General features: G+C 47.3%; 1 protein-coding gene across 3 annotated transcripts in view; it reads left to right on the plus strand.

Annotated features, from left to right (window-relative positions):
- Rassf2 (Ras association domain family member 2) overlaps positions 1-11703 on the plus strand; it is a 36687-nt gene extending 24984 nt beyond the window's left edge. For 2 of the 3 annotated variants that reach the window (XM_028757083.1, XM_028757091.1), the window contains exons 6-11: positions 48-208; positions 1688-1789; positions 3321-3372; positions 4004-4125; positions 5554-5651; positions 7789-11703. In XM_028757083.1, the coding sequence (XP_028612916.1) occupies positions 48-208; positions 1688-1789; positions 3321-3372; positions 4004-4125; positions 5554-5651; positions 7789-7858 (605 nt within the window). In that variant the 3' untranslated portion in view covers positions 7859-11703. The remainder of the gene's footprint in view (positions 1-47; positions 209-1687; positions 1790-3320; positions 3373-4003; positions 4126-5553; positions 5652-7788) is intronic. The other variant, XR_003709939.1, reaches the window with a different exon arrangement.
- The last annotated feature ends 770 nt before the right edge of the window (positions 11704-12473 follow it).

Below are 12473 nucleotides of genomic sequence, written 5' to 3' on the forward strand. Positions count from 1 at the left end.
AGATAACAAGGCTCAAGGAAACAGCCCATTTTCCTCTTTCATCCAAGATTCCAGAGGCCTGAAGCCTGTGCAGGAGGACACCCCACAGTTGATGCGCACACGCAGTGATGTTGGGGTACGTCGCCGTGGCAATGTGAGGACATCCAGTGACCAGCGGCGAATCAGACGCCATCGCTTCTCCATCAATGGCCACTTCTATAACCACAAGGTAGAGGGCTCGTGGAGGAAAAACCTCTAGACATCATCACTTCCTGGGGTCTGCCACTTCAGTGCCATGTGGTCCCTGGGGATGCATCTGGGAAGCTAGACATTTTCAGTTCAGTTTGAGGGTTGTACGTGTCATGGAGGCTTCACTGGCTTCTTGGGAGATATGGAACTTTGGGTGAAGAATAGTTTGCGTTAGGTGTGGGGGGGGGGTGAGTGCCTGTATAAAGCGGCCCTCAAAGCTCCGTGAGCACGTCTCATCCGTGAGCGCATCTCATGAAGCCTCCCTTTGCCTGGGCAGGTCGTCTGTGTAGTTAAGTCCTGGTCTCACCCCTGGCCTCCACAGCACCCAGCACCCTGGAGTGAGAAGCAAAGATCCTCACTTCATAAGGGTCCTGGGGCTCAGTAGTGAAATAGATCTATTTTATGACTTTGCAAAGTCAATGGCATCCTAGAGAAAAGACAAGAAGACTGGTGTGCCATTTGGTAAAGTGTTTTTTTATATTCCTAATCACATTTAACTGAGCCTTAAGTTCCTAATTGGCTGAGTTCTTTAGGGAGGTACAGTCTCCTCTGGGTCCAGCATTGCTCCCCCCACAGACTCCCCATGCTACTGGCTCAAGACTCAGACTTTTCTGATTTCTGTCCTGAGGTTTGAATTTTCCCCCTTCTCTGATCCATGGGCTCAGTCGTGTATAGCAGACTGCCTGTAGATTTTCAACCCCTCAGAGGATCTGAGAGTGTTCAGTCGAGTGAACACTGGCTCCCAGCTACAGGAGGAAAGGGCTTAGTGCTGGACCCTCCTGCTTCTCTGTGTTCTCTGACAAGCTGCAGATGTACCCACTGAAAATGGAGCATAATGGTTTATTCCTTTCTCTGCTGCCATCTGACCCTCTTAGCCAATGACTGCTTTTGAGCAAGGCTGCAGGTCTCAGCTCAGCACACTGCCACCTTGGGGACTCCAAACTAGCTAAGTCTTCCTTTCTTTCTGCTGCTTAAATCCCACCAGAAGAAAGAACATGGTGGGAAGGTGGCCAGAGACCACCTCCTGCACAAGTGCATGGTGGGAAGGTGGCCAGAGACTACCTCCTGTACAAGTGCATGGTGGGAAGGTGGCCAGAGACCACCTCCTGTACAAGTGCATGGTGGGAAGGTGGCCAGAGACTACCTCCTGCACAAGTGCATGGTGGAATGCTGGTCTCTCAAGGGAAGCATCTTTGTGAATGTTTTGCTTGTCTAATCTCATCCCCACTCTAATCCTGCTCTTTGGAGCTCAGACTGAACTTCTCAGGGGAGCAGAGTGTGAGCTGGCCAAACCCTGAGGGCCACTTCGTCTACATCTGAGGCCGATGCTGACCAGAGTGCCAGGGGCTCTCCTCAAGCACATTTTGAGTACTGGTGTTGCTGCACTCCTTACTCACTGGGTTTTGATACTCAGTCCTTGTCCCCACTCCTCTCCTAAGCTAGACCCTTTTGTTGACAGACATCAGTGTTCACACCAGCCTATGGCTCTGTCACCAATGTCCGCATCAACAGCACCATGACTACTCCGCAGGTCCTGAAGCTGCTGCTCAACAAGTTTAAGGCAAGTTCTCTCCAAGGGCAGTAAGCCTCAGTGCTCTCAGGCACAGGGAGTGGGGTGGAGCTTGCCATGGTTCCCTACTCTTCTACCTCCCATGATTCATTGCTAGTGAATGGAGCCATCCACAGCGAACAGACCTTCCCTCCTGAGTTAGCATCATCAAGCTAACTCTCACAGGCCAACAGGCTGTAGACATCCATCTGTGGAGCTCCTTTCCCAGTGATTCTAGATTGTGTCAAGATGACAATTAAAAAACACCAAGTATGGGGGTAGGGGTGGCTGGAGAGATAGCTCAGTGGTTAAGAACACTGACTGCTCTTCCAGAGGTCCTGAGTTCAATTCCCAGCACCCACATGGTGACTCACAACCATCTGTAATGGTATCTGATGCCCTCTTGTGGTGTGTCTGAAGAGCACAATGATGCGCTCTTAAATAAATAAATAAATAAATAAATAAAAGAAATAAATAAATATTAAAAAACCCACCACACCACACATTATTTATTCACATTTTATTTTGAGGTGAGACCTCACTATGTTGCTCAGATTGGTGTCAAACTCCTGGGCTCAAGTGTCTTTAACCTCCTGACTGATTGGAACTATAGGTATTATCTCAGCTAATATTATTTTTACCCCCAAACAGTTTTATTTTTATCTATATGTTTAGGGGTTTTTTTAAAAAAAATTTTTCTGCTAGGACTCAAATCTAAGTCCTCACACTGAGCTAAAATATCCTCAGCTCTCGTATTCCTGTGCTTATAATTTTTTATTTATTATCTGTGTATGTGTATGTTCAGGTGCACGTGTCTCAGGGCATACATATGCAGAAGGCAGGGGAACTCTGTAGAGCTGATTCCATCCTTCTACCTTTGTATGAGTTCCAGAGATCAAGCTCAGGTCGGCAGGCTTGCACCCTTGCCCAGTTAGCCGTCTTACTGACTTGAGTAGTCTTATTTTTTATGGAAGCCAGTGCAACCTAGAGTGCAAGGCTCTGAGTTTGAGCCCTCGTGCCAGATGGCTGAGTGGGACAAGTTGCCTTAGCCTCTCTGGGCTCCAGCTTTCTTATGTGTAGAAGGCGGGTGGTGCCCACGTATTATGGGATGTTATAGTGTGAGATAAGTGAATACATGTTAAGTATGTAGGCTTTACATGCCGGTATGTGTTAACTACTCCAGTCTAAAAGCTTGGAATCTGAAATGCACCGACCTCAGAAACTTGAGCAATGGCGTAGCTTGGCCACCATCTCAGGTCTCAGGATTTTGTAGAAGAGATTACCTGGCAAAGCTTTTGCCAAAATTTTCAAACCTGAAAAACTGAAACCTGAAATCGGTCTTCTCCTGAACGGTGCAGATGAAGGGTGTTCGGCTGCTATTACCTGGCACGATTGATAGCTCCCTGTCTGCTGCTTACCTCCTCGGCCGTAACTAAAAGGCCCTTCACTCTGCAGAAGCCTAGAGTCTGCTCTGCACTGTGGAGGCAGAGGGAATGGCTCAGGACTGGGGTGTTTTACTGAGTTTCTTTTGCTCCTGATTCAGATTGAGAATTCGGCAGAGGAGTTTGCGCTGTACGTGGTCCACACCAGTGGAGGTAAGTCTGAAGAGCACACAGTACACTTCAAATCCTCCAGTTAACTCAGATGGCAAGTTTAAGAAACAACAACAACGCCTGGTCTACAGAGTGAGTTCCAGACTGCCAGGGCTATACAGAGAAACCCTGTCTCGAAAAACCAAAAACCAAACCAAACCAAATAATAAAAAAAGAAACAACAACAACAACAAAACCCTCTATTCTGTTGTTGAGAGTTCCTAAAATTCCAAATGTTATTTGTCCCCAAGCCTGGTGGGCTTTTGTGACATGTGCCCCAGGAGAATGCCATGTGGACAACAACACTAAATCCCCGAACTTAACTGCCTCTTAGGAAATTAACTGGATTTTCTCTAGAGGTAGATATCTCATTTTTCCCAAGTGACATCTTCCAGAAGGTCTGAGGTATGGTAGTGTGTGTGTGTGTGTATGTGTGTGTGCGCTCATGTGTGCTCATGTGTGTGTGTGTGGGGGGTACTTTTCACAACAGATGTCGTATAGTTTGTCCTAACATAGTCTGACTTGTGCAGCTGTATCTCCTGAGACACCTGGCCCATTTTGACCCCTGAATTGGCCACCACTTTTGGGGAGGAAGGTCTTGGGCTGAGCTCAGGCTATCCTGGTTCTGTTTCAGAAAAGCAGAAGCTGAAGAACTCTGACTACCCCCTGATTGCCCGCATCCTCCAGGGCCCGTGTGAACAGATCTCCAAAGTTTTCCTGATGGAGAAGGACCAGGTGGAGGAGGTCACCTATGATGTGAGCCCCTTTGCTTGGTGGCCTTTCCTCAGCAGTAGGGGTGGGAAGCGACAGTGTGGGAAGAGACCTCCTGGTTACAGAACAACCCCTACAGCCATTCTTTAATGCCAGGTTCTTTTGATACCAGTTGAGGGTGGGCCCTGTGGGGATTGTTAGAGGAATAACTTTCTTGAGCCTCCCAAGAGTGCTGGGGCTCTGAGGACTTTCGGAGCATACTCTTTATACCAAGAACTCAGCTCCAAGAATAGTAACTGCATGCGAGTTTCTTTTCTCAGGTGTTAGTTCATACAGTAACATGCATACCCAAATCCAAATACCTTATATATAACATTCATGGTTTTTCTCAAGATTCTACTATCTGGTAGCAGCAGCTCTGTGTCAGACTCTGGCCGAATTTGTATCTTATTCAGACCCTGGCTGAAGAGCAGTGACTTCCTGAGCAGGTGGTTGGAACATAAAAAAACAAAAACAAAAAAAAACTAGTACAGGGTCTTGGAGATGGCTCAGTGGATAAAGAGTTACACATGTGTGAGGACCTGAGTTCGAATCCCCAGGACCTATATAGTATATATAGCTATAGTAGCGTGCATCTGTAATTTCAGTGCTCTAGTGAGATGGGAGGCAGAGGCAGGAGACACCCTAGGAATCCCCTTTCTCAGGCCACATCGCCTGTCACATGCAGTGGCAAACAGCAAAGAGACTGTGTCTCAAACAAGGTGAAAGATAAGGTTTCCTTCTGACCCACACACCAAGGTGCATGCAAGTACTTGAGTGCCTGTATTAATACACATGTACACATACACCTATACATGCACACACATTACACACACACATGATAAATCTGTAAATCATTTTTAAAAGAAGAAACTAGTCCTAACCTCCGAAACGCACCTGAAGCCTCCACTCAGATTTAGAGTGTGAAGTCTGTAGGGATCCAGTGGCCTCTGCAAGCCACCCAGTGATGCTCGGAACTGGCAGGGTACAGGAGCACCCTTAGAAGAGTGGAGAGAGCAGGTCTAGGTTCCGGTTGGGAAGGGAAAGAGAAAGACTTTCTTCAACTCTCCAGAGCCTGCCACTTCACTGAAGCAAGTGCTTATTTGGACGTCCACAGACTGGGGACTTGAAGCTGGGCTATGATGACTCTTCACATTCCCTCTGGGTAGACGCAAGCAGAAACTTCTTTTCTGTTTGAAGTCACTAGAGCTGTGGACCACAGCAATGAAAGGGAAATTGAGAACTAATGAGACAGAGTCATGTAAATGCAGAGCTCCTCATGCAGATGTGACCTAGCCTGGGATAGACAGAGGCCTGGTCCTTGTCTGGGGAAATCCTGGGTTAGTGGGAAAATAGATTTCTGGTGGCTTTTTGCCTTGAGGAGATCAATAGCAAAGAACTTTTATAACAATGAGATTTGCTCACCCTCCCCAGGTGGCCCAGTACATAAAGTTTGAGATGCCAGTCCTTAAAAGCTTCATTCAGAAACTCCAGGAGGAAGAAGACCGCGAGGTGGAGAAGCTGATGCGCAAGTGAGCATGGTGTCTGGGTGCAGGCTGACTTCAGGGCCCCAGGGAGAAGCACCACTGTGAGCATGGTGTCTGGGAGCAGGCTGACTTCAGGGCCTCAGTGAGAAGTGCCACTGTGAGCATGGTGTCTGGTGCAGGCTGACTTCAGGGCCCCAGGGAGAAGCGCCACTGTGAGCATGGTGTCTGGGTGCTGGCTGACTTCAGGGCCTCAGTGAGAAGTGCCACTGTGAGCATGGTGTCTGGGTGCTGGCTGACTTCAGGGGCCCAGGGAGAAGCGCCACTGTTGAACTGGCTAGTGGGGACTGGTGCTGGGGCAGAGGGGTACCCACTGACAGACCCAGATCTCATCAGACAGGGTCATGGACACTGGTTTTCTGTTTCCTGCTTCTTGTGTTAGCTGCTTATTTGAATATGAGATATCAAAATATCTTTTATGAAACTCTGGGAAAGAATGTATTGGCTTAAGATCTCTTTGGAATCTGGATTTAGAGACAGGGAGTTCACTTTTCCTGCATACCAGTCTATTGTCTGTTCTGTAACCAAACACTTGGGGCTGGGTAATTTAAAAAGAAAAGAGGGTTATTTAGCACATAATGAAACTTGTGCTCACAGTTCAAGAGCACACACAGCCCATGTCTGCTTGGCTCTGGTGAGGGCCTTATGGCAGATGGTAAGACCGTGATAACCACATATGTACACACAGGAAGCTCTCCAAGAGAGGGACTTGGGCTGAGCTTTTTAGAACAACTTGTTATTTTAAGAACTCACTGGAGTCTTGTGAGCCTATATTAATTTGACTATTACTAGACATCCCCACATGGACACCAGGCTCCAAACACACGAACCTTTGGAAGAAGTCCCGTCCTAAGGAAGGCATGGTGCTATCTCAGACACGTGACTAGACTCCCAGCAGGAAGCTGGCTTTCCCTCAGATGAGTTTCAGAGTCTGAGGTTATTTGAGGACAAAGTCTGGAGGTCATTTAGGGGTTAGCACAGGTCCTGGGACACATGACAAAGGAGTTCAGGCAAAGGATGCTAAGATACAGAAGCTCTGGGAATCTTAGGAAGGTGGTCTGCATCATGGTGACTGCCTGAGCTGCCCACTCTAGAAAATTTTCCCATCCTCCCTTTCTTTAGATGTGTCTCTTATGGAAATATCCTTTGGGTTCAAGCAAAGCTTCTTTCTGGGGTGGAATTGATATTTCATTTTAATCACAGAATAGGCCTTCTTTTGTGGGTAAAATAGCTGTTAATCTGGTGCTGGAGAATAAATCCAAATCTATGTTTGCTGCTATCAGTAGTTAGTATGGCAGTAGCTTTTGTTGAACATAGCTTTTGCTATGTAGTATAAATCCAAGCATGAGAGGTATGCCCCACTGGCCCCTGTACCATGATGCCCACTCCAGCATCTGCAGTGCCACAGCTCATGAGCTTTGTGCAGAAAATTAATTTACCCACTAGATATAAAACTGCATGTTCTGTAGTTGTTAGAGCCTCTTCTGCAAAAGCAGGCACTGGTGTAGGCAGACCCATATGAGGATGCCATTTTGATAGCCTCCCCAAAAGATGAGATACTGATAATTGTGTATGTTCCAGCCTTGATGAAGGTTCATGAGATATCCTGCATGTAGAGTACTGTGCACAGTGCCTCCACAGAGTACTGTGCTCAGTATCTCCAGCATAGTAAGCACTCACTGAACCTGGCTCTGCTGCTGTTGGTAACCTCAGTTTCTAGTCCCCATTTGCACACTTTGTAACCAGTGTAAAAGAGTCCCATTTGGGCCGGGCAGTGGTGGTGCATGCCTTTAATCCCAGCACTTGGGAGGCAGAGGCAGGCAGATTTCTGAGTTCGAGGCCAGCCTGGTCTATAGAGTGAGTTCCAGGACAGCTGGGGCTACACAGAGAAACCCTGTCTCGAAAAACCAAACCAAACCAAACAAACAAACAAAGTCCCATTTGGAATTGACCTCTTTAGTTCCTGTCATCCTGGCATGGGAAGGAAGCTATGTGAAATGGGTGGGAGGGCCAACGATGACAGCTAAGGGGCAGGATGGTTGGTTCCAGTGAAGCTTGGCCGGCAGCAAAGGCACAAGAGGTATATTGCAGACTGCCATCTACTTCAGGCTGCTTTTGTCCCCAGGTACACCGTGCTCCGGCTAATGATTCGGCAAAGGCTAGAGGAGATAGCAGAAACCCCTGAGACTATCTGAGCCACAGCAGTGAAGGCAATCCAGACACTCCAGGGGCCAAGGCTGACCTGAGAAGACCCATGGGAAGCTAGGCATACCTCCACAGAAACGTTTTCACACGAACCTTGCAGCCAGCACTGCTCCCTACAGTAGGACACAGAAGCAGCAGACAGCTCCCCATCTCTGGATCCCTGCTATTTGTTTCATTCTCAAGGACTTTCATTCTAAGGAGGACCCACAATGCGTATGCTCACGAACCTGAGCGTGTATATGTGTGTGCGCACACATACGCAAGTGTGCATATGTGCACTTATTACGTCCACGTGCCTCCCTGATATTCTTCCATTCGGTTAAATTCCAAGCAGCCAGCAGGTGCCATGAGGCTGGCACACATGCTATTCCTGTGCAGGAAGAACAGGGGAGTGACTGAGGCTTTTTGCCTCTTCCAGTGCCAACGGCAGCCACACGGATCTGCCGTGTTTGATAGGGAGAGGAGGCTGCAGGCTCACCGTTTGGAATGTCTGAAGGTTTACAGCAGAGATTCTTCTCATTTGCCAAGAAGGATGAGTGATCGTGAGATCCTTAGGAATTAGTCAAGTGGCAGCCCCATACCCTTGGGGCAAGTCCAATGAAATGGAAAAGCAAGTTCACCTTGGGGCGGATGCAATGAGTCTATGAGTTTTTGCACTGGAAAGGTTATTGTAGAAAGCACAATTAATGTCCTATCCTACGTGGATACCTGGAAAGAATGGATTCTGCCTTCGTTCTTGGCTTTGTGGATGCTTCTGAGTATTTCTGCTCTCCGGCTGCCACTTCAATTCACTCTGACCTGCTCATGTGCCCGGGCCAGGTGTGTGCTGGGATAAATGGCACTTAAAATGTTTTAAGCACTCATAGACTGAAGGGAAGGTTATGAGCCACCAGCTGAGATGACAGGTGCCTTTAGGCCTAGCCCACCAATCACATCAGTAAGAGTATCCCCCATGTGGAGTCGGAGCATTGTGTTTGAAGTTGCCTGTTTTTCTTTCTAGCTTTTGCACACCTGCAAGTTCCTTTACATTATACATGGAGATGGATTCCAAGAATGGAGACCTGTCCTGTTGTTCACTCAACATAGGGAAGCTCTTTGGGGAGTTCCATGCATGTGGGCAGAGAGGACAGTGCCTGCTTAGCTTTTGAGAGGCCATGCTTCTGATTTTTAGAACCAGCTTCATTGGCAGAAAGGGCAGGGATGACCCAGTATGCCCTCCATTTGGGATGCTGTCATGTAGCTGGTCACCTGTGTGGCTTGTGCCATTTGAGGTTGGACAGATGGATGGGCTTGCTGCTGTCACTGAAACTCGACCAAGCAAGGTGAGCATCTCTGAGTCTTGCTACAACAGTCTTGCCTACCTGTTCTCTAGAAAGCTCTAGAAGCCTAGCAGCTGAGGGACCGAGGGGTCCTGACCAGTGTGCAGCAGACCTGTTCCTGTGGAGGAATGTCACTGTCCTCCGCCTTCCTCAGAAGGCTCACAGCATTGGTCTCATGGTGGGCCCTCAAACAGATGGCTTGTGACCAGCCATCTTGCTGGGTATCACTTAACAATCTTGCTCTTCTTGAGGGACAGCACAAGCCATCATCCCATGAGCAGTGGGGATGGAAACTCAGTGGGTCTTAGTTTCTATCACAGACTCCAAAGACAGAAAAGCACAGAACTGGGGAGTGGGGTTTGCAGCTTTCCTTATGAACATACACTCCAGTAAAACTCTGAACTCACTGGGAGCGGGAGTGGGGGTTCCTTTATTACAGACAAACAACAGCTTTGTGAATGCAAATATTTGAGAGAATTTGATTTGGATAATTTCTCTTCCAGTTTTCTTTATCTTGAATGTTCAGAGCCTGTGTTGATCCACAGTTTTCCCTTGGGAGCTTTGGGGGGTTTCCACAGAGCACACTAACTGGGAAGTTATTTCTGATTTATGAAAGCTCATTGTGATATTGTCAATATGTGACTATTTCTGGGTGTCAGGTTGCCAGGCTCTCCAAGATAGTTTTGCCAAGATAGATGGCTTTTAAAGAATGGGGTTCAGAAAGGGAGTTGGGGTACATGTTGACTAATCCATCTTGGCACATTCCCTAGAGATCACTTCTCATGTCCAAAGAGCTGGTCAGGAGTTTTAGGAAATTGGCTGGGGATGAGACCCAGTGGGAGAGCATTTTCTTAGTGTGTGTGAAAAGCCAACTTCAATCTCTAGTAACACACACACACACACACACACACACACACACAGAAGAAAACAAGCAAGCAAGCAGCTGTGGTGTAGTCCACTGGTAGAGGAATTACTTAGAATGTTAGGGCCTGGTTCCTAACACCTGCCCCAAGCTCCACACTATCCCGTGAACTTTGGAAACCTTTAACATAGCCACAACAGAACAGACCTCTAGAGTGGCGACTAGATTTTCTCCCTGGTCTCCCTTCTCCTCGCAGCTTTGAACTCCAAGTCTGATTAGTGCGGGTTTATGTGATTGGGTGCAACAGACCTGAAATCCTGAGGAATCAAAGACTAACTGGTAAGGCGGTGATGGGGGTGCTAATCCACCATGTGAAAAGCGGTTTGGCTGCATCTGGACTCTTCCCCTCCCCCACCCCTACCCCCACAAAGGCTTATGTTACAAGGTGGCCAAGTGACAGAGAACACCAGCCTTGGTCTGAGTGAGGTGGTGAAATAGAGCACAGGTTCACTTTCTCAGTGACCGTGTTAGTGGGGAGGTGATGCGTCAAAGCGGGTGGCAGTGTGAGTTGGAAAGAGGTCCAAAGCACAAACACCAGCCATGCCTTCGATACTATTGAAGGGCACACTGCTAACACACTGGACAAATGCAGCTTGGAGCCAAGGCTGGGGAGAGATGGCCTCAGGACAGGGCTACAGCCCAAGACTGAAATGTTGGTCTGAGACATGCTGATGGTTTGGGGAGAAATATTTGCAATCTTTTCCTTTCCCAACTATTTCTAGAAACTTCCAGATAAAGAAATTTTATCATTTTATCTGTGCCATATGATGGTCCTCTAAAATCTGAAAAAACATCTTGGCAAGGATTGTGTTTTGTGGTTTTGAGTGTATATTTGATGTCAGGGGGGTAGTTAAGGAAACTGGACAAACATGGCAAGAAGCATTCAAGAAATGCTGGTGCTTCAAAATGACAGAAACAACAGTAAAGCCTCAAAACAAAACCCAAATTTTAGTTGAAGCTTTGTAACATCAGAACTTGGGGTTAGGGATACATTTCCAAGGAAGAAGTATGTCCAGTGACCAAAGAAGTTTTAATGTCCCACAGGAGTAAGCTTTGCCCTGGGCGAGGGAGGAGGCAGGAGGCTGCCCTAGCTTACTCCCACAGCACTGCCTGTTTTAAAGTTTCTTACTTAGGCTGTTTTCTGTAAAGCCTGGCTTGTGCCAGATGAGAGAGCATCTATAAACCTGATGTGACATCCCTTCCTTCAGACATAATTGAAAATGTTCGCCACATCTTGGAGGTATACCTCCCTCCCTTCCTCCTACTCCCATTAAACTGAGCACAGAGGCGCTTAAGCTGTGAACTTTCAAGAAGCCTCAATTTCATGCTGCTGGGTTCTGGGGTTACTACCAGTGTTTCTTCAGTTTTCCCTCTTAGTTGGATGGAGTCTGTTTTTCCTTCGTCATAACTTGCCTATTAGGAATGGTACATGACTTGGTTCAACTGTCAGTTATGAACTGAAAATCAGTGTGCTTAGGCATCTTACCATGATTGGATGGGGCCTCAGTGGGGAGTCATGGTTTTGTAACCTTTTAATGTTTTTGTAATGTACCTGTCTTAGACCTTATTTAAATAAAGCACTTTTAGAAGCGAGTCCCTGTGGATTTGATCTATGGGTCTTAGGCGGGGAGCTGTGCTTCCTGAGGTTAGTTGTAAGGTGAAGGCTCAGAAACCTTAAGCCTGTTTTCTTCCCCCAGGGTATACAGTTTGAATGTGCCCAGAATTAGCTATAATGTTTTTAGTCTATTTAGTGTTATGTAACAAAGTAGCAGAGAACAGGAAACTTACAAAGAGTAGTCGGCTTATCTAGTTCAAGTACTGGAGCCTGTAAAGTCTCCAAGCATGGAGTTAGTGTCTGGTGGGGCCTGTGGGGAGCCACATGGTAAGACAAAGAACATAGTGGAGAGAGCTCGGTTTTACATTTGTTCTGTTTTGGTGGTGGCAGGGATGAACTCAGCCCTGTGCATGCCAAGTATGCATGCTGCCACTGAGCCTGAGAGCTTGTGTTGACAATTAAGCTGCTCCTAAAATATCCCATGATTCCATGAGCTCATTCTACTCATCAGAGCAGAGTTCCCTCCAGGCCCTTTTACCACTGGGGACCAAGTTTCCAACATGTGAATTTGGGGGACACACTCAAACCGCTAACTGTTTCTGACCACAAACAAAACAAGCATGTTTTCCTGTGAGTCTTGAGTTAAGGCCACTGGTGTGCTAGATGAAGCTGGGACCTGCCTCAGAGTGGCAATGGATGTCACCCTGAGGTCACTCTGGCTCGTCAGGAGCCTGAATGAATCCATTCTGTCAAGTCCATGAATCAGTTTCTATGCTTTGTTTTCTCAACTATAAACTAGGGTGTGGGGA

The sequence above is a fragment of the Grammomys surdaster genome, unplaced genomic scaffold, assembly GCF_004785775.1.
Source record: "Grammomys surdaster isolate TR1022 unplaced genomic scaffold, NIH_TR_1.0 129, whole genome shotgun sequence".
Taxonomy (NCBI): domain Eukaryota; kingdom Metazoa; phylum Chordata; class Mammalia; order Rodentia; family Muridae; genus Grammomys; species Grammomys surdaster.